A 26,607-nucleotide genomic window follows, 5' to 3' on the forward strand; every position below is an offset into this window, starting at 1 on the left:
CACCTCCGGGGTGTGTTCTCTATTGCCACTCACCTGACTGGGGTGATGCCCTAATCAGGTGACACTGTTCTTGGGGTACATTCTCTATTGCCGTGCACCTTCGGGGTGGTGACATCCTTTTGAAGAGGCACCTGCCCCGGGTGACATCCTCCCGGAGTGACATCGTACTGGGGGTGCGTTCTTTATTGTCACCCATCTGCCAGGGGTGATGCCCTCCTCAAGTGACACCGTACTCGGGGTACATTCTCTATTGCCACGCACCTGCCAGGGGGGTGACATCCTTTTAAAGAGGCACCTGCTTCTCAAAAGTGGTAGCAAAGTAGTCACCTACTCCAGTGACACTCTTCAAAAGGTGAATTCTCGACTGCCACCCACCTGCCGGGGGGTGACACCCTTTTAGTGAGGCTCCTGCTGGGGGTGACACCCTCCCCGGGTGACACTGTTAAAGCATTTAACAAAATTAAAACGTTTTCTGTTGCCACGCACCTGCCTGTGGTGACATCCCTTCGGAGCAGCATCTGCCATAAGGTGCACTCAAAGGACATTTTCAGCCAGAATTCCAAAAGATTCAATAGTGAAAGCAGGATGTTCTCACTCCCAGGTAGAACATGAACTTTGTCTGGACCACATGAATTGTTTATATTTAAAAAAAAAAAAAAAAAAAAAAAAAAAAAAAAAGCGGATGCTCCTCCCAAAAAAAGCATGATTGAACACCAAAATACTAGTGTATCTGGAAAATGGTCCTGCCACATTTTAACAGTGTTAATTTGTAGCTTTTTGTTTCTCATTCAGCTGCACAAAGTAGCAGAAGGCAGTCACACATGCAATCTGTGCTCCAAGGTAATAAAAAGCTGTTTGGGAAGCTGGAACAGTGTGTGTAAACACAAGGTCCTGATAAAATAATGACCAGCCTATGCAACTGTGCTATCATAAATAATAAAACAGCAACTTAATTCAAGAGCTCCAATAACATAAATAACTAAAATTACAAGCTGGGGGTAGAACGGGAAGGTTGCTGTAACACAAAACCTTTTGTAGTATAATGAAACCATCTCTGTTCAACCAGAACAATTGATGTACATGAAGGCACAAGAGAAACAAGCTTTTAAACAGTAAACTTTGGATAAGATAGCCAAGCTACAATCTCCTGGAATGCCTGAGAAAGCTCTGCCTTTTTCAGGCAGCTGCAAAATTGTCAGCCCATGCAAGCTCTGGGCAGCTCTGCTCTGTCTTTGGGGTTTGTTTGATCTCCCCTTCCAGTCCTGGCAAGCCCTGGCTCTGCCCGAATGAAACACCACACAAAGAGGTGTGAACTGCAGTGCTGTTTGTTTAATGGTTAAACTAATATGTTTAACAAGAGCTGCTGCATGGGGATGCACTGTTCTGCTGTCCTGCTTGTTTCCTGGAAGCTGCTCACTAAATCTCAGAGCAAGCTGATGTCAGGAGTGCTTCCACCACCTGTTGGCACACAGGAGCTGTCTACTAATTAATATTAATCGGGTTTTTCACTTACAGGATATATTTTGGGGGCTCAAGGTTTGCAGGAGACTCAGAAAGGCCTTTGCCTGGCAGCAAGGATGTCCCCAGGGGGGTCAGTGCCTTCCACCCTCTGCACTGCTGGTGAGAGCTGAGAGCAGAGCCTGGGATGCTGCTGGAAAGCAGAGCCAGGGCTCAGGCTTCAGAGAGTTCACTTAATTCCCCTCTGTCTGTTGAGAATATACACGTGTGTGTGTCTGTAGCAGGGGTGTCGCTGCAGACAGGGGAAGGGAGCTGTGCTGGCAGGCAGGAGCTGAAGGGTCTCAGGAACAGGCTGGGTGGGATGTGTTGCTAGGAGAGGGAGACTCCAGCCTCTGGCAAAGTGGCATTTTTATTTTTGGTGCAGATCACACAGAATGGTGTTTGACTGTGGAGCAGGGTAGAAATCTCTTCTCCCTGCTTGCATTCATCTCTGAAGGATCTGTTTTGTGTAGTAGCTCATTTAAAACACAAATCAAATGCAGTCTGCATGGCGCTCAGTCCAGCTGGAGGCTGGGTGTTTGCAAAAAAAGAATTTTTTCTTTTTCTATTTTCTTTTCCCCTGCTCATTGAGAAATCCCTTGTCTGAGCAGCAGGATATATGTCTCTCTTTAGGGGAGGGCATCCTCACAAGCTTTTGGTTCCTTTGTGGCCAGTTGCCTCTTGTTTTTTCAGACACTGCGAGTTAGCAGTCGGGTTTTCTGGGTTTGGAATTATTAAATACATCCTGCCAGGACTTGTTCTCTCTTGCTTTGCTGCCTGTGCCTCTTGTTACACCCCAGTGCCAGCCAGGAGCCCCCCCAGTCCTGGCTGCACGTCCACCCTGTCAGAAGGGAGTGTGAGATGGCACAGGGAGAGCTGCCATGGAATACCCAGCCCTGAACTCTCCCTGCTCTGCTGCCAGGGCTGCAGCTACACGAGGAATTAGGTCTGAGTGCTAAAGCATGGAATTTTTTGCACCTTTTAGTGGGATTCAGGACTCCTGGGCAGAAACCTGGGTCCCTTGCAGCTCCCACTTTTTGCTGGTGCTTTCACTGGATATTCAAAGGGGATTTTTTTTTTTTTTTTGGAAATGCAGGGCTAAGCAGCAGGATGCTGAGGGGCTGGGGAGGCACCAAGGAGCCTGTTGCAACACTTGGCTTTGGTGAACCTACAGAAGGGTTTATAGCTGAACATCTCCAGCCTCCCACCTCTGCACCCTGCTCCTGCCACCACACTTGGGTGCCAGTTCAATGTGACCAAAAAAAAAAAAATATGCCAGAGATGCTGTGCATCTGTAAACACAAAAGCTCAACTTCTGGGGTATGCACCAAGTGCCCTAAATCTGTGGATTTTCAGTAGGATTTTCATTCCCAGTCTGTTTTGGGAGGAGATGGTTAATGAGATAATGCAGCAGTGGGTAAACTGTGACATGTGAAATGGGTTTTTTTTGAATGCTGGAGAAACTGCATGCATCAGAGGCAGCTTAGCACATTAGATTTGTAACCAAGCAATTCCCATTTATATTATGTAAGTGATGTCATTTATCAAACCCTGTGTAGCAGCCAGGAGCAGATGTTGAAGTATTTGTGCTACAGTGTTGGAAATTAACTTTTCTGGGGGGTTATTAAAATTATTGGTTATTCAAATACAATCTTGTGAGTGTTATATAATGGAACAGCAAGCAGCATTATTCAAAAAATGTAATGGGTGTGGGTCCAGAACCTATTATGGCCTCTTGTTGATTTTGGGTGAAAATCTGTCTGGCAAGATGTGATGCTCTGGTGGGGATGTGAGCTGAAAACTCTGTATGAGAGTGGGGAAAACAGAACATTTTAAGCATGCCCATGATGAGCACCCATTTCATGAGGAGGCTGCTGAGGAGGGACTGCCTGCCTGTGCAAGCACAGCACTCTAACCAGCAGCAAGAGCAGGACATTATTTCTGAGAGGATTACTCCTACAGGAGAATGAGACTTCTGGATAAGATTTTATTAAGGGCACAAATGAGTAATTGGATTCCTCAACCCATTAGAATGTAACAGTAATGAATTCCTGCTATCTTTTTATATGCCCTGTGATTAGTGTGATGGTTTGGTTGGGGGGTTATTTTTAAAGCAGATTGCTGTGGTTGGGCTCTATAATCTTAGAGGTCTTTTCCAATCTTAACAATTCTATGATTCTCTATGCACTACTTGCTTTTTTTTGCAATCATGCAATCAATCTTGTAGGCTTTGTCCACAAATATGAAGCCCAATATGGGTGTGAGGTGAGCAATATGAAAAGATCAGGGTGCATTTTTTTATTTTCATGCAGTCTTGCCCTCCTGTTTTTTACAAGATGTGGGCAGTACAGTTCCTACAGAAACTTTGTGGCCTCAGCAGCAAATTCTGGAAGATAACTTGTAGGAGGGTGAAGGCAAAATCAGTAACTCTCTGAGCTGCTTGTAGTAGCATTTTTTTTTCCAGTGTCTTGCCAAGTATGTTCTCATTTAGGGCATAATCTGTGAGATAATCCCAGCTCCACTGGGAAAGCACTTGCTGCTGAGGAGGAGTTTGAAGTTTATCCTCACCCTTCACTTTGCACCCATGAGCATCTATTCCAGGCACAGACTGAGGAAGAGTTTAGGCAGTAGATTCAGCCTTTTTTGACCTTGGTATGAGATGCTGTTTAAAGATCTGTGACCTTGCAGCCTCAGTCCACTATTTCCTTGCCCAGCTGAAGCATTTTCTGTATCTAACAGGGAGGAACATCATGTTCTCCACATCCACAATGGCCAGGACAAGAATAGGGATAAAATTAAACCACACACAGATGGCATGAAATGAAGAAATACTTGAAGTGAGGTTTACTGAAGTGTCAGAATCTGTTATTTGGACCAGGCTGTGGAGTGCAGATGTTCCTGCCTGGGGTGGAGGGATGCTGTGAGCTCAGTCCCTGCACATCCAATGCCTAGTTTGTGCCTCAGCCAGGACCTCAGGATTTGGGTTCAGCCCCTGTGGGATGCTGGGCAAGTTCTCAAGGGTTATGTGCAGTTAAGGGCTGGAGTGCCCAAAGTAGGAGAAATGAGCTAAAGTCAAAAAATCCCCATCCAAACCTTCTTCTTGGCTGCTGCCGTGCCCTAAGGTTTAAGTAGCTTTTATTTTATTTTTGCTTTCAAGCTCCCCACCTGGGAATCTGCCAAAAGTTAGACCTCTTTTACTAACCCAAAGTGCTCCACTTTTAAAAGGGCTGAGCTGTGAAGTCACTAATGCCAGAACAACCCATGGGGCTGATATTCCTCTGCATCTCAGGAGCATCTTTAGTGCCCTGCAGTTCCTGCAGTTCAGGACAAAGCTTTACCTGGGGGAAATCAAGAGTTCTAGTTCCCATTTCCAGTTGTGTCAACATATCACCTTCAATCACCATTTTTTAAGTAAACCCAGGTATTATATTATTTTTATTTAGCCCTCAATCTGTCTATGTTTCAGTTCCCCATCCTCGTAACTCATTCCTCCACCCTGCCTGTGTCTGAGAGGGCATTTTGGGCTGGAAACTCTCAGAGCTGTTCTGAAAAATGCCTGTATTTATGGCAGGGCATTACCCTCAGTGGCAGGCTGTGAGTATGATGGGTTGGCTGTACCTTTGACAGATTTGTCCCCACTGCTGTCCCTGGGCTGGGCTGTAGCACATAGTCCTGTTTGTGTGTGTGTGTTTTTAATAACTGTGTTGTTTTAATGAAATGCCTCTCTCTCCTTGGCCCTGGCACTCTCAGGGAATCACTCTGACCCTCTCTCATCACAGTGGCAAACTGAGAAAGGTTTCCTTTAGTCAGCTGGAGGAGAGGAGGAGGATTTATGAATCGGAGAAACACATTCCTGATGGGGAATAGGCACATTCCCCCTTCCCCCCCACCACTGCCCCCTGCTCAATAAAAGCACCATTTGTGTGGCAAATAGCCAAGGGTTTTATGAATACAGCTCTTACTTTCCCCAGCTGCTAGAAACCTTTCTCAAATATGAATTAAAATAAAAAGCCTTGCTAGACACTTTTAGCGCTCATAATTCTGCTATTTTTGGTCTGCGGTGAGGAGTTGTTGCATCAGAAATCTTGGTTGGAGAAGCTTGTGTGGCTTCTTTCAAATATTATTGAATTGAAAAAAAAATCTGGAAGTTGTATGACTTGAAATAATCTCCCACATTTAGGGATCATCAGGAACTCGATGTGATTATGTCCCTAGATTTGATGCTTCCCTTGCTGCTATGGCTGTGAAATTCTGTCTCTGATATTTTATGGAGGCTTCCCCTTCCTTCAGAAACCATTGGGGTGAGTTCTTTAGGAACTGGTCCAGTTGAGATTAAATGTTTTTAATAAATCAACTACTGGGGAAAAAAGATTGAGAGATTCCATGCATAAGAATATCTTGCAGGTTTTAAGAAAAGCATTTTAGGTTCCATCATGGGAATGAGTTCTGGTAGGAGATGTGAGAAACCACAGTAGCATTAGCAAGATGGTTGATTAAATATCAAATTAAAAATCCATTTCTGACAGCAGAACTTTTTCCCTCTCCCCCTCACCCCCTGAATATACTTTTGAGAGAACAGCCTGAATAACTTTGGATATCCACAACCACAAAGGGATCACCTTCCAGGAGAGAAGGGGCTCACACTGTGACCATGGGCTCATCAGAACCTTCCCAAACATTTTGTGCATCTGTATTCCAGCCATGTGGCAGCCAGCAAAGCAGGGGAAAAAAAAAAAGTCAGGGCAAATATAAAATCTCACTCACTCAGATTTTGAACATGAATCAAGAAAATGTGTCCAGGGAGTGAATCTAGCTGTGTGTAGGTTGCAGTGGCATGAAGATGGAGTGGGTGTAAGTTGCAGACATTCATTGAATGGTCTCTCATATATTCCTAGACCTGTGCACAGCAAGGAGAGGTGGAACTGAGAGCAGCTCTTGCCTTATGAATTAGGATGGCATGGCAACAGGATGGCTCGATTTATTTGCAAGTTTATTTACAAGAGAAGTAGAGATTTTCCCCTTCTGTTGCATCAGCCTGCAGCCCAAGCAGACCAGAGATAAATTGCAGAGCCTCCTAGAGATGAAAAATCAACCAAAAGGGCTTTTGCATTGGGATGTGCAGTCAGAAATTCAGATTTTCTGGTAGAAAAGCATGTGTTCCATCAATGCTGGCAGGATCATCTTTAAGGATAAGAAGTGCCATGCCTGTAATGGACTTCAAAGGCTGCCACAAAGCAGATTTTGGTTCCATGAGTGGCATTTCAGTGTGGCTGTGAGCTGGGGCTCATCCAAGCTGCAGCAGCACTATGTGGGTCACTGAGCTGGGCACAGCTGCAGTGGGGAACGTGTCAGAGCTGCCACACTCATTGGGACAGGAGCCTTAATTATCCAGCAGCTCTGATGAGAGATAATTGCCAAAGGCTGTAGCACAAGTTGCCATTGTCCAAGAAGCTGTTGTCCCTTGCTGCTCAGCAGGAATTTTGTGCTCCCAGGCTTTCCCTGGAATTCCTGTGCTTCCATAGGGAGGTGAGACCTCTTCCATGAGCAGTGATGATCCATCAGCTAAAGTGGGGGGACACTGTACAAAACCCTCAAAGATGTGTGTGCAAACATCACCTTGCAGCATTCCAAAGGGGAAATTCCCCTCCAAACCGTGTGTCTTACTGCCATGGAAAAATCACAATGAGCCAAAGGGCCAAAGTGCCATCACCAAAAGAATGTTACTCTTACTTTACCAACCAGGAGATTAGCCACAAACCACACATATTAAAGGGTGTCTTCCCTGTTTCCCAGGCTTCTGAGTTACCCTCTATCTGATGCTTTTTTTACTAACCCAGCAGTGTATTGTGAAAATAAACACAAATTTAACCGTCCGTGTTAAAAACACACAACCCAAAACCTCCTCGATGAGAAATAACAATCTTTTGTCTCTATTTTGTGTTCCTGAGCAGCAGCCTCATGACACCCTAACTAGATGTGGGCAGCAGTAGTGCTAGATAGTCAGGGGTATCATATATAGGCTGTATTGTGTGTTTGTGCATCAATTAAATTTTACAGTCTTGCCATGGCTGCTTTTAGAAGCAGGGATATCATTTTACTTGTGTCCTATTACAAGCCTGTGCATTAGGATAATTTTCCACCTTTTTTTTCCAGTAGCTGCTGAATGCAGTTGGCTTTTCCCATGCACTTCAGTGTATGTCATACATGAATTTACTGATTGATTGGAGAAATGCTATATTGTAATAATCCCGCAAATATTTTCTAACCAACTCACGTGACACCAGACATCACCCTACAGTAGCATTTTTGGCCCATTATTGTGCCTTGTGTAAATGAAAGTGATTTTCACAGCTGGCCTTCCCATCAGTTGCTCCTGCTGCCTGGAGATTAGATCTCCTAATCTGGTTTTATCATTTCTGTCAGCCAGCCATCCTGGTTTAATCCCTCCTGCTCTGCCTCCAGCCTGAGGATGCCCTCTGGGATAGGAGCCTTGGGGATGGTGTGGCCATGGGAACCATGCTCACATCCTCTGCACAAGTCTTTGGAGACCTGTTCTCAGATGAGAATCTTCATTTTTCACAGCCTACTTGAGGAGAAACCAATTTTTTTTGCCAAGTGTGCTGGGCTGGGAGGGAAAATCTAGAAGATGTAGGTGGAATCATGTGGGTTTCCCCACACCAGAACGTATTGCTGTGCAGGAATTACAGTGACAAAGCTCAATTAGTACAAAATGAGGTCTCATCGAGTCACTCAGTGCCATTTCTGCACAGGCTGGGGTGTGTAACAAGTGGAACAACAGAGAGCTTTGGGTCCTGCAAGGCTGCAATGGAGACAGAGCCCTGCTGTGCTCCCCCACCATCTGAGTCACACATGTTCAGAGGAGGTGCTGGGGATTTGGCTCTTATCTCAGCTTGGGAGGAGTGGGAGATAAATCTGAAGGGTTTTCCAGACAAAGGAACTTATCAAGTGATGCTGAAAGCAGAGGGAGCAGAGCCAGCCTTGGATTTGGCCCTTGGAGCAGAGTGGAAAGAAACTGAAGCCAAGCATCAGCTGGAAAACCATTTAACCCTCCCTGGGACTGCACAGCAGCCTTGCTGAGAAAGTCTGGTTAGGAATGCAAGCCTGAGAAAAACAAAGAGGGCAGTGATTGATACAGTGATTGACATTATGTCTTGTAGGACAACCTGCAAACTGGGCTGCTGAAGGGTATCCCATGTGTGATCAAGGGCTCTGATGAGGCAGAGCTAAAATAAAGGAGCTTATAGTGGGAAAAAATGCTGCTTCTCATCCTTTCCTCCTCTTCTGGTGTGCCTTTTTCTTGCCCTGCCTGCATCTCAAATTCTGGTTTGGGCATTAAATTAGTTAGGGTGAGTAGAAGTAAAGGGATCAGCTGAATGAATTAATGCATCCTAGCACTGAGGGCTTTTTTATTTGTTGAATTCCTCATTGTGTGTCACATCTCAATTGTCTCATGCTCTATGTTCTCTTGCCCATATTTGCTGTCAGCCTTTATTCTCAGTTTATAAAATGTACAGCCTGACTTGTTTCTTTCATTATTATTTTTTTTTTTAGCTGTCCTGCTCCTTCTGAAGGTCCTTGAATGCATCCAGAGGAGGGTAACAAAGCTGGAAGGCACATCCTGGGAGGAATGGAAAGGATGTTGGGCTTGTCTCATTTGGAATCAGCTTCCTGGGACATGGAAAGGGAGGTGCTGAGCTCTTCTCCCTGGAATCCAGTGATAGAACATGTGAGAATGGTTCAAACCTACACCGGGGGAGCTTTAGGAGGAAATATTCCTTTACCAGGAGTGTAATTGTGTCAAGGAATTGTGTTCACAGTAATAAATGATAAATAAATGGTGTTGTCTGCTGCTTTTTCTCTTTTCTGAAGTGATTGCAGCTGCACAGGTGGGGAATGGTAGATGGGATTTTTGGCTAATGGCTGCTCATGCAGTTTCAGACAGGTTTGGGCTCTTGTACAGGGATGCTCTTGGGTCTCCACGTGCTGTAGGAGCAATTTTTACTCTAAAGGCAGCCCTGGTGCTTCTTGAGCCATAATGAAGAAAGCCTGTGGGACTGTTTTTCTTTTTGTGGAACTCATAGCTGAAAGTCTGGATTCCTTGCTGCTTATCCTTCATTTGGAGTCCAAGGCTTTCCTGTTTTTATGAAGGATGAGGCTCTGTATTATCAACACAGTTTTCAGCACAATCCAAAACACAGCTCCACACTGACTCCTACAAAGAAAATTAACTCTACTTCAGCCAAAGCCAGCACAGAATCCTAAGAAAAAAGTCCCACAAGAACTAACCTCATATCCCATCCTACTCCAGCTGCAAAGCAGAGTTTTGGTCTGCCTTCTTTGACATAAGCACTGAGCAGTGTCCATTAAGACAGCTTTCCAAAACAAAACCCCCATCAAAACAGAAGGAATTGTGTATGATATTCCCAAGGGCAAAAATGAGACTCACTGCTTAGTTAGAGTCATTTCAGTATTCAAGATATGTAAACCTGTGGGACATGTACTTATGATTACTTGATATTTCCCAGTTATTTTTAACTGATGTATCATCTGATGTAAATCTTTTTCTTTTTTTTTCTAAAATGCAGAGTAGCTCAAAGAATAAAGTGCCTCAAAACTTGATTCAGGCAGCTTTTTATCAACCTTTGGAATTCAGCAAAAGAAAAAAAAACAAGAAGAAATTATGGATCTGTGCCAGAAAAACTGGAGATGTAAACAGCTGCTGGGCTGCCTTTTGCATCCTGTAGGGAGTTTGTCTGCTTTTTATAGCAGCTCTTGTCACCTAACACAGAGGGATTTTGAGCCATGGCTTGGGATCCCTCAGCACTGCTGCACAGCAGTCAGTTAATAGAAGACATTGTTCCCTGTAATGTAATGCTATTATTGTTTTCAACTGTTTTGTTCAAGTTCTTTAATCTCTCCTCATGATCATCCCCTTCTGTATTTTTAATTATCAGTGCTGTATATGAAGAAATGCTGAAGTGTGAAAGATTAGATAAGGAAACATCCAGCAGCCCTTTGCTCAGAGGGGCTGTGATCAGGACTGCTGCACTGATTTGTTAAAATTTGTTAAACCACAGCCTGTGTTTTATCAGCAGCACACACTTCAGATGCACAACAAATAAATAACAGGAAAGAGAGTCCTTCAGCATGGTGCTTCTGCTTGCTGGCTCATGTGGGAGAACAAAAAGAGCTTTTTGGTAAATGAGGAATGATGGAACAGGTCTATGAGAAGAAGATTTGGCTCATTTCACATCTGGGGGGGGCTGGTTTGCTCCTGAGTGATTCCTGAGCTGTCACACACCAGATGCCCCAGCCAGCACCCAAGGGAGAGGGCAGTGCTCAGGACACCCTGTTCTAGGGGGAGCTGACTCTGACCCAGCTACAACACCCTCAGGGTTTGCTCCTGTGCCCCCAGGCTGGGGATTTCAACATGCCCTGCAGAGACCACACTTACATTCCAGTATAACTGGTGGGACTGCCCATAGCCTGTTGTTTTCCTGCCCAGAATGGCTGTGCAGAAATGCACCTGTTTCTGACAGGTTTGGCTTCATTTTCTCATAGAACAATTCCTAAACACTTTAAGCCAGGCAGATCTAAGCCAAAATGAAATCTTACTACCCTTCTGTGCAGGTTCACCTGAGGCTGATCCTCAGAGTTTGCCCAGGTGCAGGTTCTGCTGCTCCTGATGTGCTGAATGATGCTGGGCAGCTTTTACCAGCATCTCCAGCTGCCTGGGAGGTCTGGTCTGCCTTAGATGGGGACTTCAGAAATTGAAGAGGAAAGCCATTTTAGCAGGACCTGTTGTGACAGGACAAAGGGTAGTGGTTTTAAATTAAAAGAGGAATGATTCAGACTCAATATAAGGAAGAAATCTTTTTATGATGTGGGTGGTAAAACCCAGAGAGGTGGTGGATGCCCCATCCCTGGACGTGTTCAGGGCCAGGTTGGACAGGGCTTGGAGCAGCCTGGGCTGGTGGAAGGTCCCTGTTCATTGCAGGAGGGTTAGAAGTAGATGGTTGGTAGCTTAGTAGTAGTTTAGGTTCAACCTAAACTATTTTATGGTTCTATGATAGCCATGGCCCCATTTAAGATCTTCCTGTCCTGCAGAAGCAGGGGAGGAAAGGGCACACATGGGACTGTTGGTAATATGAAGAAACAAGAGAGAGGGTGCACAAGACCTTTAAACAAATTGGAGCTGAGTGTCGCTGCAGGAGCCCAACACAAGCATCCCTCTTGCTGCTGGGAGATGGAGCAGCCCCCTGCCTTGTCCTGCCCTCTGTTTGTGCATTCAGGACACTCTCCAGCCACTCCTGCTCTCCTCAGGCCAGGAGTAACTGCAGCTATTTCACAGAAAACCAGTGAGTTTTTTCTAAATACACTGCAGGGCCTGGCCTGACCACGATCAGTGGAGCAGGTATGTTCTTCCCACATTAAAGCCAATTAACCTTGGATGGGGATGAGTGAGAGCAGCACTTAGTCCAGTTTTGCCTCCTGTGTGGATGGGTTCATGCTGGCTGGGGCTGTCTCACACCTTTCCTGGAGGCAGTGTGAGGGCCAGGCTTGCACAGAGCCATCAGAGCAGGGCAGGGCTTTGATCTCAAAACTGCACCACTTGAAACTGCAGATGAGAAAAAAACTGAGTTAATAAAACAGCAGGCAAGCCTGCAAGTGAATCATTTCAGCTCCTCCAAGGTGATCAGTCCCTGGATTAGGGGGCATGGCCCCAAAGGTACCAGGATGCTCTGATGGCCCCAGAGCTGGGATGTGCCAGCTTTGGGGGGGCAGGATGGCAGCAGCAGCAAGGGAAGCAGCAGAGGGGTGGGTGGGAGAGTGCCACAGCTCTTGGGGAGCAGTGCAGGAGCAGCTCAGGGCAGCCTCCTGCCCTGGCCCCAGCTCTGGAGCCACTGCAGCCACACAGTGCCCAAAATTTGTTTGGCTCTGCACCCCAGTGCCATCCAGCAGCTCCCAAACCAGACCTGACTTGCTCCCTGGCAGCTGCAGAGCAGCCTGAGCAGGGAGGATAGACATGCCCTGGGGATATGTCTGCATTGCAGTGCAGAGGTGAGAGCTGGGCTGAGACAGACCTGGGCTGGTCCTGGGAGCTGTGGGGATGGGAGCACCCAGAACATGGGAGGAGTGTGCTCCTGGGCTCTGGGCTGTGGAGCAGGAGGGAGGTTTTTCACCTCAAAGAGCCTCAGGAGGCTTCTGGGAGCTGAGTCTGGGTGGTGGAAGGACTTTATGGACTGGTATGTGTTGTGCTCATCAGTGGGGTGGACATTCTGTAGGGACCACATGGAAAAAATAATGAAATTATGGAATCATTTAGGTTGGAAAAGCCCTTTGAGGTCATTGACTCCAGCTACTAGCCCAGGACTGCCAAGGTCACCACCAAACCCTGTCCCCAACATTGACACACCTTGTAACTCCCTCCAGGGATGGTGACTCCATCTCTGCCTCAGGCAGTTCCAACACCTGATAAACCCTTTGGGTGAAGAAATTTCCCCTAATATCTAATGTAAACCTCCCAGCCAGCAGCACTGGGAAATGGATAAATTGGTAGTGCTGAAATTGGGAAAGTTACACTGCCCTCCTCCTTAGAGTGCCTGGATTTTGGGGTTTGACTGAGGATCCTCAACCTGGCAATGGGACAAACCCCAGCCCTTCAGCTGGATGGTTCATCTCCAGGAAACAAAACCATCCAAACCAGATTTTGGATGACCCCAGAAAATATTTCTTTTTAATGGGGTCCCATCTCCTGAGTCTGTGCTGCAAATGTGGTTGTTTATTCCTGAAATTCTTTTGTATTAGAGGAGGGAAAAAAAGGTAGATAAAAAAGTATTCAGAATAAATTTTATCAACCTAAATCACAGGTGATTTCGGTGGGGTCTTGGGAAATAAAGTCTGGCAGGAGCCAGCAGCCCCTAGAAGATGATTTTCCTCCTGGCAGCTCCAGGCACCTTGGGAATTTCCTCTGCTCTCAGCACTCAGCACTAGATGGCATCCAAGATGGGAATTTGGGCTCCCAAATGCAGTCCTGGGCTCTGAAATTATGATGGTAGCTGGATAAAAAATGAGGATCCCACCTGGATGAGGGGGAAAGTCAAAGGGCTGAGGAGGTGGAGGTTTCCCATCTCTGCTGCCAATCTCATTGTGCTGCAGCTCCCTCCAAGGTCTGAGTGCTGGGCCACCAGCACAGGAAAATAATGTGACAGGGGAAGAGGAAAGGCACCATCCACAAGCCAAGGTGCAGGGATTCATCCACACACCCTCTTGTGTGGAGTCCCTGGTGTCACCCAGCCTGGGGTGGCTGGAAATGCAGCTGCTCTGAGCTGGGAAACATTTCCCAATGAGGGAATTACCTTTGCATCATCCACCTTGTTTGCTAAATAAGCCAAATTGTCCCTGGGGCATTGATGGGATTTGGGAGAAAGCAGAAGCACCATGAGAGACAACCCTTGCCTGGGAGATTTTTCCTCCTCTTTACCTTGCAGTATCTTCCTGGGATGAGGAAGGGACCAGCATCTCTCCCTCTGTCCCCTGGGTGGAAGGCAGGATTAGAAACCACTGTCCCTCTGAGACACCTTTGTGCTCATGCCTTTTGTTTGTCTTTTCCTTGTGTTTTCCTGGTGTGAACACAGCATCAGGCAGGGATGCAGAAGAGCTTTATCGAGGTTCTGCTGCTGTTTGAAACACTTCTCTTCCCAAAAGTATATGTACCTACAAGAAACAGCTTCAACCCAAGCCCTGAGTAGGCAGAGGCACTACAGACTGCTGTTTGTGTGCCCATTCCCTGTGCCTGCAATTATGGGGAAATTGCCATCCTGCAAGCAGCAGCTGTATGAATAACTCTATTATTTGTTATTATTAGTCCTAGATGTGTGTTTTTCTTGAGATCATATCTGCACAAGAAGGCACATTAATAATAGCCTTTTGAACTGGCCAAGTTTAATTTCTATGGATGGTGAAACTTTTGAAGCAAGGTGCTGTTTATTGCTTTCTCCTGAAATCAAAGCTCTCAGAAGAGCCCTGTGTTGTCCAGGCTGAGTTCTTGTAAGGGCAGGCGGTCATGCTGAGCTCACTCTCCTCATCTGGCACCAGCAGAAGGGTCTCGTGTTACAGCCTGGTGCCAGCCTATTTTAGGAAGCAAGATTCCCCTTTTATGCAATTATTTTTTCATGTGAGTTTAAGTTCTGTTCTCCTCTGCTCTTTTTCTGTTTTGGGCTGTTCTCTCTCCTGCCTTCAGGTGGGGTGTGTGATACAGGGAATTAAAGCTTCCCAGCCACCAAGGAGCTGCCTGAGCATGGAAAACACGAGCAAGAGTGGGTCAAGAAATAGAAAAAAACATGTGGAGTGTCCATAAAAGAACATGGAGGTGCTGGAGTGAGTCCAGCCACAAGGATCTGAGGGCTGCAGAACCCTGGGAGAGCTGTGGGTGTTCAGCCTGGAGATGGTTCCAGACTCAGAGCCCCTTTCAGTGCCTCAAGGGCCTCCAAGAGAGCTGGAGAGGGACTTTGGACAAGGACACGGAGAGGACAAGGGGCAATGGCTTCACTGTGACAGAGGGCAGGGGTAGATTAGAAAGAATAGGAATTAGATAGGAAGAAATTCTCTCCTGTGAGGATGCTGATGCCTGGCACAGGATGCCCAGAGCAGCTGTGGCTGCCCCATCCCTGGGAGTGTCCAAGGCCAGGCTGGAGAGGGATTGGAGTAACCTGGGATAGTGGAAGCTGTCCCTTCCCATGGCAGGGGGAGGAATGAGATGATCTTGAAAACCCCTTTTAACCCAAACCATTATGTGATCCTGTTTTCCCTTTGAGGGCCATTATTAGGAGCTTTTCATCCAAATACAGTAGAAAAGAGTAAAATCAGGGCCAGGTTTCTTAATGCCCACCATGACCTACCAGTATTATGTTTATCAGGTGCCCACAGAAGCTCACAGAGTCACCCTGGCCCCTGAGGAGCACAAGAGAACAAACCCAAATAAAGCAGTGCCTTCTCTGACCTGTGTGATTTGTGCTCTTGCAGTTGGCTCTGTCACCCCAAAAGCATTTTGCCCCACTTTCCCAGCAGCTGGTGGTGCAAGGATTGCTGAAGGCAGGAGGGTATAAAGGTGGGAAAAGGTGGGGACAGGTAAAATGAGAACCCAAAATGCATCATTTTGGGGAGGGGAGGTGTCTTTTTCTTTCATTTTTGAACCCCAGTGTTTCAAAATAGCCTCGTGTTTGGAAACAGGGGGATTTTGACATTCAGTGTTTGTTGTTGGCAATTCTGATAAAGGAGATAAAGGGTCTGTGATGGAGCACGGAGTTATTTGTGGGCTGTTGGGCAATGACTGTCAGTGAACCTGTGTCTTTGTGTGTTTAAAGTGTAGTCCCTGACATTTACTGCCAATTTTAAAGGGATTTACTCTTTGCTGTTTCATAATCCTTGATTCAGAGCAAATTTGCAGATTTTGAAGATCAGAAGAGACCATTAATACCATAGTCTGAGACTCTGGATAGCTAAAGCCACCTAATTTCATCTCCTCCTGTACTCAGCCCAATTCTTTATGTTCAGCTGCACCACAAAGCAAGACATGAAGGCAGAAAGATCAACCACTAACCCAATACTCAAAAATGTGTTCCAAGATTTCAGCATTGTCACTGTTTAAAATAAAGTGGGCAATGTGCTTCTCATTTTTCTAAGTCCACCTTTGAGTAGAAGAATAATTTATGCCTAATAATTCATGTAAAAGCAAGTATTTCTTCATCCCATTCAAAATAAAGGAAAAAAATAGGCTGGGTATATATCCCAAGGAATCTGCTTGGCTTTACAGGGAAAACATCCTCCTTCTAGTGGTTTGATGCTATGGTCTGCAAGGCAACTTTGTGTGCATTTGTAAAGTCATTTGAGCTGCATTAAGGTCAGTACCATAACTTAAACAGAATTTTCTTCTTCTTTACAGACATCTCTTCAGCCTTTGGAAATCCAGTGTCCCAAGCTAAATTAAACAGGAAAACTGAAGCAAGAAGGGGAGTTTGTGCACTTAGAGAGAAAATGAAAAATTAACTGGAAATGTGTGTGACAAGTGAGACAAGGGTTGTCCATTAAAAGGTTGTGTTGCAAGATAATTTCTGGGGAAGGAATTGCAGCTAGAAAGGGGGTGTGAAACAACTTGTTCATGCTGAGTCAGTAATTTGAGTGCTCTAGTTTTGTAAGGCACTAATAACCCAAACTGCTGAGATTTTGGGCCTGGCTCTTATCACAGAAGCAAACAGGCTCTGTGAAAGGATTCAGAACACAAATGGGGGAGCAAGTCCTTTTCAGAGCTATAAAACCCTCTTGTGTTTTAAGGAGCCTGGCAAGACTTTCAAAGAAAACAGTATCGAGATCCTCTGGATGAATAGCAACATTAATATATTAGGTGTGCATTATGTAAATCCCTGCTTCAGTGGAGCACTAGATAAGATAAATGGGAGCAGAGAGCAGGCTTTGAAGGCTGCTGGTGAGATTTTGTGTGTGTGCTGTGCCCCTTGAAGGCTTGCTGCAGAACTCACTGAGGTCCTGCTCAAGCAGCTGCTGCCGTGGAACCTTTAAATTTTGTCAGCACATAGCAAAATCATGCTCAGCTCAGCCTGAAAAACCTCTTTTGTCCCTGTTCTGGTGGCAGGGAAGTCCCTCCATGGCAGAACTGGGCTGTGCATCTCCTTTACATCCCCCTGGCACTGCATGGCACAGAGGGTGACCAGGGTTACAGCAAACCCAGTCTGTGTGCTGCAGCAAATATTTGGGGATGGTTCAGCCTGGCCCTGGCAAACACTTTGACATTCTTGAGGCTGCTGGACAATGACTTATCAAGACAGAGAGACTTGGGAGTAGATAAGCCCAGGGACTTGTGCATTGTATACAAATACCTGGCCTGGCCATCACAGCTCACGTGAGGAGTGATGCTGGAGCTCTGCCCTGGTGAAACTCCATTTTTTTATGTATAATTGTGCAAGAAAGGATGGACAGAGGGTCCCTACATGTGGGGCCATGTGCTTCACTTTTTTCTTGTGCTGCTTCATGTCTTGATGAGCCCCAATCTTGCTCCATTTTTTTTTTTTTTCCAATTTTTGCTTGTGATGCCTTTCAGAAGCCTCTCCCTTCTCCCCCAGTTACACACCCAGTTCCCTCCAGTACCATCCCACCAAAGCCGAGTTCTGGTTCACTTTGGGAAGGCACAACCTCATGTTCAGCATCACTTTTCCTGCTGCCCCACAGTGGCCACCACTCACCTGTGCTCATGGTCAGGGCTTCTTCACACTTTGGGGTGGCCCATAAAAATGACTTGGTCTAGACGTGGAAAAAAAAGATATCAACTTTTCTTTCACTTTTCACTTGGATGCTGAGCATTTTCAACCAGGTCATTGAGACAGTTTGCGACCAGAAATAAATCCAAGCCCAAAAAATGTCGGCGGAGCTGTTTACTTTATAAACCACAAATGTTTGTATCCTGCAACAAATACCTGGGAAGTGCCCGGGACCAGACATTACAAATGTGTTAACTACCCCGAGTTAACCAGTAATCAATTGGGGGAGAAAAACCCGAGCTGGAGCTCTCCTCTGAGACTGCTCTTTATAACGGGGCTTTCATTTCGAGCCCAGCCTAGCAGTGTAATTAAACCACGGCACATTCTTGACTTTCAAACAAACTCCTGGGAGCTGGCCAGCCCCAGCACAGACCCGGGTTTTACCAGGTTGGAAACCAGGGGGATGTTCCACCTCTTTCATGAGCTGCTGTTGATGGTGAAAATGCCTGGCCAAGGCAGAAATTGGGAATTCTGCAGACAGCCCTTCAAGGCTGTGCTAATAAACGCACAAAAGGATTTGGGGGAAATATATGAAAATGCTGCTCTGTTAGTTTTAAAGGGAAGGTGTATTATTGAAGCCTGAAAGTTGTAATAATTTTTAATAATTTTTAGCATGCATCAGTAGTAATTTATACTGCTGATTTTCGATTTTTGCAGTCCAAGTTTGCTCGTTCCTCTGTCAATACTGGGCCATGACCTGCTGAGGTGCTTTGGTGGAGCTGGAGCTGGGCATTCCCAGGCGAATGCTGAGGAATGGCAGTAGATGGTGCTGTTATTCTCTTTTTTGAGTACAGGGATGGCAGAGGAAAGGCAGGCACAACTGGGACTGTGCACAAGGTGTTGCCAGTCCCCACTGTCCCTAAATTATAAATCAGGCTTCTTCAAATCATGGGATTTGCTGCTTAGGAAATCTTAAATCAAATAACATCCTTTATTACAGCTTGTGTGTTTCGATCTTTTGGATAAGATTTTGACCTCACATTTTCAAGCTTTTTGTTGAGATCATGTCATTTGAAATTTATTTCCTTTTTTAAAAATTATTTTCATTTTTGTAATAACGTGAATTGATATCCTCCAATCATGCCAAGAGGCAGCAAGATTTAGGGGAACTAAATTAAATTAGGGAGAAACATCAGGGTTGTGAAACTTGGCAGGAATACAGATCCTGGTTTCAAAACAGACTGGACTTTAAGTTGGCAAATTGAATGTTGCTGACCCTGAGTGATTTGTGATGCCGGGCACGGGTGTGTGACCACAGAGTGTCCCAGCCCTGGGGTCACTGAGGCACGTGCCTGTGGGCTGACCCTCCAGCCTGGATCCCCAATTTCCTGGGCAGCACCAAACTCTGCACCAGGATGACATTTATCAGCAATTCTTCTTAATGACCTGAAGGTTTATGAGGCTTGATCCTTCTCAGCCACACTGGGGAGGGCAGAACTGGGCCCCCCTTTGGATTTCACTTTTATTTGCCTTTCTCTGCAATGTCAGCTCTAACTCCAGCCTTGGTAAAAATTTAACTGTGCAGGTTGGACAACCTGATGCCAGGGATGGTGTCCAGCATGGGGACACAGCAGGTGTCCTGCCCTCACCTCCTCCTGCCACGGGCAGGGCAATGTCTCCACTCTCTGCCCTTCTGGGGGTGTTTTCTCCAGCAGCAGCAGCAGCTGGTGATGCTAAAAATACCCCTGAACAGGGTAGTGGTGGTTGAGCTTTGGACTTTTCAGAAGTTTTCTGGTATTTCAGCCTTGTGACTCCAGCTCAGGCCACCTGATGATCAGCACTAAGTGTGCTCTGGTTTCCCCCTTTGGTGGGGTACAATCTCAGATCAGGGATAACAATCAGCTCGCTTTCTTATTTTAGGATTGCTGTAGCCATGGTCATTAGCAGCTCCAAGAAATGCTCAAGGCCAGGCTGGACAGGGCTTGGAGCAACCTGGAATGGTGAAAAGTGTCCCTGCCCATGGGGAATGAGATGATCTTTTTAGCCCACTCCAACCCAAACCATTCCAGGATTCTGGGATACCCTACACTTGTGAGTGGAGCAGCCCCAGGAGCACAGGGATGGTGCTGGCCAGGGCAGAAGGTAAGCAGGAGCACAAGGGCAGGCTGCAGGTTCACTCCCTGCTCTGAGAAATGGCTGTTTTACATGAAATAATGTGTGGGATAAACTACTTCCATGAGCCTCAGAGCAGAAACTGGAGCATTCTCCTTTCCCTTCTCTCTCCTCACACCAACCTGGTGGAAACACAAGCTCTCACAAACTCTCAAGCAAGAGGTTTGGGCTCCTCTTGTCCCAAACCAGATCTTACTGCCCCACTTGAGCACCCTATTGTATGGAGAAGAAAGAAAAAAAGAAAACACAAGAACATTTTTACTGTTGTTTTTTAGTTTGGCTTGAGGTGGTTTTTTTTTGGCAGATACCAGGATCATGTTGTCTGGTCATGATGGGTGAGTAAAGTAAGAGTAAACTTTCTCTCAATTTTTAAGTTGTTTAAGTTCTTGACATGTCATGAACAGGTTTCCACACAGTCCTGTGTCACTGATACAAAGATAAAAGGGAGAGCAAATGTTCCTGTCCCTTCACCCATTCCGAGAATAGCCTGAAAGAGATGAGTCTCTGAAAACAACAAGACTGAATGAATAAAACTCTTTTCAAATTGTTGGGTTATGAAATAAATCTGGAAAAGAACAAGTGGCACAACATTTTTTTTTTTATTTTCCCAGAAGTTATATCAGCGTATTCCTTGTTTACCAGAGATTTGGTCCAGCTGGGGTGGGAAGGTGGTGGAAATCAGTCCTTCTCCAAAACTGCAGAGCAAAATTCACTGGTAATGCAAACTCAGTTCATTCAAATCATTTTTATAAAGAAAGGCCTCGGTTCACAATGAGAATTTTGAGTCTGACTGAAAGGAAAAGCTGAGGTCTTGAAGGATACTGTTGCATGGTACATATGATAATTCTATTTATGAATAAGCAATTAATTATTACCAGGGAATCTCTTGACAAAGGCACAGAAGCTGCTTTTTGGTACTGCTGATTTACCCATTGTCAGATGTGAACTGGGCAATTGTGGTGGCTGCTGTTCCCTTAAGAAATTGTCCAAGATTCAGATTTGTGTGCCCTGGCTTGCATCAATTAACAGCACAATCTTTTTGTTATGAAAATGCAAACATAAGTAGCCTGAGGGGTCTTGTAAATGCAAATACGAAACCATAATTTCAATTTCCCTGAAAGTACAAGAAAGCCTCTCTTTTTAATTTTTTTAAATTTTATTTGCTGTTACAACGATAAGTCTCAATTTTTGTTTGTTTTTATTTTCTCCTTGCTTTGAACACAAAATGGAATTTAACCCAGGGAATCAGCAGATTTGGGGATGTGGGGAGGATGCAGCCAGCTGCTGGAATCTGTGGGCTCCTCTAGGCAGGACCAGGCTCTGAAGGGTGGATGCTTGGCCCCACAGTGGACACCAGCTGGGCTGGGCAGTGTGCCCACAGCTGGGGGAGAATTCCCACGTGAAGATTCTTTCCCCTGGCTTCAGGCATCCCAGGAGCCTAAATTAGGCATCCACACCACGGTCATGCTCAGGGGAAAGACAGAGAGACCTTGAGATGTGCCCTTCTGGGCAGCTTGGGTGATTGGCACATTTTGGGCCAAAAGTGATGCTTCTGTACTCAGTGCTATGGGATGATAATGGCCAAAGGAGTCCCCTCAACATCGAGGTGGGAGGTGGCACCTGATTTCATGTCTGATTTCACATCACTGAGGCACAAAGAAAGAACTGGGGGAGCATCCAAGGTGTGTTTTCCCCTTTCTTTTCACACCGCACATATAAAAGTAAAATTTGGAAACTTTCCTCCTCCCTGCCAGGCTGGCCTCAGTGTGCCCATGTTATGTGTCTGAACAGATCCCTGGCACAGCTGCCCCTGCCACAGCTCGGGGAAGGGTGGCCTTGCCAGCACACAGGTGAGAGGCTGAGGTCAAATCCACGACCCAAAAAATAAGAGAAGTGTATCAACACTGTCCGGAGCAGCTCCATGGGGGAGCAGCTCTCTCCCCACCTCCTGCACCCCTGCTCAGAGCACAGCATCGCCCTCCTGCCAGCCGCAGCTCCTGGGAAACCTTTCCTTTACTTCCTTGATGATTTTTAATTAGACCAAAGGAGCGATTAACCAACACAACAATCCCTCACCCAGCTCTCTCGTTGCACTCATTTGATGAAAGTTGATGCTGCTGCTGCTGCGGGAGCGCAAAGCTGCCCCGGTTGCACATCTGGCAGGGTGGCACAGCCAAAATTCAGCCCAGGGTTGCCCCGCTGGGGTCTGCCCCACACACATCATGTCCCCTTCCCTGTCTCAGCCCACGGAACAGAGCTGGAGGGCAGAAAGAAAAAAACGTGAGAAAAATATTTATAAAGTTTATTTGTTGTTAGTTTTCTGCCCCTTGCACCGTTCCCAGCTTTCGGGAGTCCTCCAGCCTTGGATCGGCTGCTTGTTTTCCTTTCCCCCCTGCACTCCTGTATGAACGAACGCTAGAGGCTCCCTCCTTCTGGTCTACAAGAGAAAACTTTAGTTCCTAACTCTTTTTTTTTTTTTTTTTTAACTTCCCTCAGGAAAAAAATGTGGAGTTAATTATGTATGTAAAATGTCAGATGCAGGAAAGGGGCTGTGCTTACTTGGATATCCCATCCGAGGCGAAGTGACTGATTTTTTTTTTCCCCCCTCCTCTTCTTCTTCTTCTTCTTTTTTTTTTTTTTTTTTTCCTGAGGGGTGGAAATCGCCCAGCGAAATAAAAGTGCAGGAGCGAGCCGGTGGCTCCCAGAGCGGCCGGGGCGGGCGCGGCCGGAGCCCCCAGCGCAGCGCGGAGCATCGACCGGAGCCCACCTGCCCCGGGCATACACATATATACAACTATATATATATATACACATACATAGGGGGGGTTTTTTTGGCTTTTTTTTTTTTTTTTAATCCTTCCCCCCGGCTTTTCCTCCAGGACTTTTACACCGCCTTTGGGACAACCCGCAAACTTGTCGCTCGCTGCCCCCTTCACCACTTTCCCGGTGGTTTTTTTGTTTTTGTTTTTGTTTTTTTTTTTTTTTTTCGGGGGGTGAGCTGGTTTTGGTTTTTGTTTTGCTACTTTGATTTTTTTTTTTTTCCCCTCCTCTCTCTCTCCTTGGGAAGACCCGCCTGCCTCTCTCGCCTGCCGGAGAGGCCGGGAGCGGCTCCGGCGGCGCGGGCAGCACCTCCCCGGCGCACGGCGTGCGAGCCCGGCGGCGCGCCTCGGCCCGGCCCGGCTCGGCTCCGAGCGGCTCCCTGCGGCCCGGCACGGCCCGGCTCGGCTCGGCACGGCTCGTCCCGGGCGCTCGCCCCCGATAATGCAGAGCTACAAGTACGACAAGGCGATCCCGCCGGAGAGCAAGAATGGGGGCAGCCCGGCGCTCAACAACAACCCGGCCAAGAGCAGCAGCAAGAAAGCGCTGCTCATCTGCCTCGACTGCCTCTGCCTCGTCATGGGTGAGCACGGCTCCGCGCCCCTTCTCTCCCCGCTCTCCCCTCTCCCGCAGCCCCTCCGCCAGCCGCGGAAAACTTTGGGAAAGTTGCGCTGCGGGCGGGCACGGCTCGGCCGCGCCGCTGCCCGAACAAAAGCGGAGCGGGGCCCCGGCACGGCCGGGCCGGGCAGGGCCGTGCCGGGCCGGGCCGGGGAGCACGGGGGGCAGCCGGGGGTCCCCGCTGTGGGGAGAGGCGGGCTCGGCACCCCCGCACCCCCGGGCGCTGGTTGCGGCGGTTTGGCCGCGTTTGTGGGCGGCCGAGGAGCGGGGCAGCGGCCGCGGGGCGCAGGGGGCACTGTGGGCTCGGGGATGGGCCCGGCTGGAGGCAGCGCTGGGCTCGGGTTTGGGTGAACGGGGGAAAAGAAAAGAGCAGCTCAGCTCGCTGTGCCGCCTCGCCAGCGCTCCTCTCTCCCTCCCCGCCTCGCCAAACTCCGCGCCTTCCAAGCGCTGTCCTGGCAGCGCTGCCCTGCTCGGCTTTTTGGAGATGCTGTGGCATGGAAGGGAACTGTCAACAGCGCGTCTCAAAAAAAAAAAAAAAAACCAAAAAAAAAATCAACAAAACTTTTCGCATTCCAAAACATCAACCCTTCCATTGTGGCTGCGATGCTGAATATTTAATTGACAGACACAGGCAGGGGAAATCAACTGGCTTCCAACAAAGAGATTAATAACACAACAGCACGTGAGTTTAATACTCCAGACACCACAGTCTTTAAAACAATTGTTTCTGCTTAGAGCCCATTTTTTAAAGACTGTCAGTTTGATTTAATTTTTATGCAGTTTATTGATCATCTGGTGTGTATTAGGGGGCACTAATACGCTAGGAGGAGAGGCATGGTTTTCTCTTTATATTCCCACAAGAACAGGGGCCAGTGCAGAAAGCTTCATCTTCTCGGATCTGGAAAAAATAAAAATACTTGATATCCCATACATGAAACTCATATAAGTAGAAACATAACTAGCTGGACTTACCTCACTTATTTAAGCACAAAGTCGAATTCCTAGTAAAACAGCTCCTAGGAGTCAGAACTTTTAAACTTTTATTTACCCAAGTTTTCTTAACTTAAGGCATTCCTGGCATGAGTAGGTGCTCTTTGAATGGAGAAATAGTTTTGCTTCCCCTTCTTTGGGTTCTAAATGAAAAAGCAGTTGGTTGACATGTGTTATTCTACTTGTGCTAGTTTGGGTAAACAGGACTTATCAAGCATCACTGGAAAGTATTGTTAGCAGGGAATAATGTGATACAGCAAAACTGTGATTGTTGCTTTGTTTAGGTTGCTACAGGTGGAAATGGGGAAGTAAACACCAGAGTTGGCTTGTTTAGGGGGTTTTGTTGGGGTTCTTCATTGTTGTTTTGTTGTTGGTTTATTGGTTTTTTTTTTTAGAGTGAAGAGCATTTAAAAGTAAGAGTGTTAGTGCAACAGAAAGTTTAGATATGACTGGTCACTGGCAGGTGAAGAACATGGGTGGGACATGAGGAGGGAGATAATTATGGGGTGGAGAGCCCATGGTGTGTGTTTGGGGATGAAGAGCCCATGGTGTTTTTGGGGATGGACAGCCCATGGTGTGTGTTTGGGGATGGACAGCTCATTATGTGTTTTTGGGGATGGACAGCTCATTATGTTTTTTTGGGGATGGGCTTTGCAAATACACCCAGACCAGGACCAGGAGTATCAGACCTGCTGGTGGATGACTGGGCACAAGTTGCTGTGAAAGCTGCCCCTCTCATGGGAGGCTTGGCTTGCTCTTCTCTCTGCCTTTTACTAGGGAAGACTATGAGTTTATAGTTTCCGAGCACTTGATTCCCATTTTCTTGTAAAAAAAAATCCCAAAAAAAACACTTGGAAGGTGGAAAAAAGATGCCCTAGCTGAATCCTTCCTGTAAGAGAAAAGTGGACAGGTACAAGCTGATGGATATTTACATATGCAGTGGGAATTAAAAAAAAAAAAAAAAGTCCCATATAAAAGTCCCAGTGCAGTCAAACTGAGTTACACCTCTTGAGCAGCTGCCCAAAGACATTCAGAGAAGCAGGGAAACAGAAGGCTTGTTCTCATTTGAGGACCACTTGTGGAAATATTAAAACTGGCCATTTGATTTGCAGAGGCCTGTGAGGCTGCACTGGCTCCTGCTGCAGGTAATGCCATAATTCAGCCTTGAACTGCTTTTCTCTGAGGGGAAAATGAAAAGAGTGAACTATGGCTGAAATGTTTTTCAAAAGTGACACACTCTCTGTGAGGCTGTAGATGTGTACAAACCCTTTGTTTACACACAAATTTAAACAAATTACCCAGGAGACAATTATCATAAACATCTAAGAAAGTATGAATTAGTAAAGCTCAGCTATCAGGAGCTTCCTTCAGCTTTAGTTTGGTGAGAGTAGTTAGAAAGATCCACTTTTGTCTTTCATCCTTAAGCAGTACAATGGTTATCTTGATAGCAGATGCATAAGAGGAAGATTTGTATCTTCTTTTCTTGGGGAACAGGGTCATGGAGTGGGTTGGATGAAGATCCACTGCACCAGACCCTTTGTTTTTCCTGCATTTCCAACTTGAGCTGAGTTGGCAGGGAGCTGGATGTTGCTGAATGACCAGCCCACTGCTCTAATGAGTGCACTTGGCACTCATAAATCCCTGGGCTCTTGCAGGAACAAGAGGTTTGATGGCTGACACTGTGAACTTCCCAGAAATTCCATGCCCGTGCTTAACTCACTATAAAAGGCAGAAAAGAACTGAGTGTGCATTTATTAAAGCAGGTCATGCAAGGGGGGGAAAATAACTTTCTCCATCTGCTTCCTCCTCTTTGGAGGGCTCTGTTTAGAGGATTGGAAGATGCTTCCTGAAATTGTTAGGGCCACAGGCGAGCTTGGTGGTGTGGAAGAGTCCCTGCTGCCCTGTCCCTGTCTCCTGATCACTGCAGAACACCTGAAAATGTGAATGAGGGGCTCTGAAGTTGTCCCTGCTGAGCTGGTTGGTGTTTTCCCCAGTGGTGGGGAATTCTCTGAGCAGCAAAACAAAGAGATGTGATGGGTGGACCTCACTCCACCTTCACCTGATCATCCTCAGCCCATCCCTCTGCCAGGAGTCTCCTGCACCTCCTACCTGGAGCTTAGAGCTGTTATTTGGGAGAATCTATCTGGGACAGATCTCAGGGCACAGCTTCCCCTGGTGCCATGGGAGTTTGGTGTCCTGCAGCAGCCTCCAGACCTCCTCC

The 26,607-nt window shown here is 46.7% G+C and overlaps 1 protein-coding gene across 1 annotated transcript in view; it reads left to right on the plus strand.

The window, feature by feature from the left end:
• The first annotated feature begins 22,820 nt into the window (after window positions 1–22,820).
• Window positions 22,821–26,607, plus strand: part of PLPP3 (phospholipid phosphatase 3) — a 39,125-nt gene continuing 35,338 nt past the window's right edge. The window contains exon 1 of the mRNA XM_079313886.1: window positions 22,821–23,361. Within this exon, the coding sequence (XP_079170012.1) occupies window positions 23,223–23,361 (139 nt within the window). The 5' untranslated portion in view covers window positions 22,821–23,222. The remainder of the gene's footprint in view (window positions 23,362–26,607) is intronic.

This window comes from Erithacus rubecula (assembly GCF_903797595.1).
Source record: "Erithacus rubecula genome assembly, chromosome: 10".
NCBI classification, from domain to species: domain Eukaryota; kingdom Metazoa; phylum Chordata; class Aves; order Passeriformes; family Muscicapidae; genus Erithacus; species Erithacus rubecula.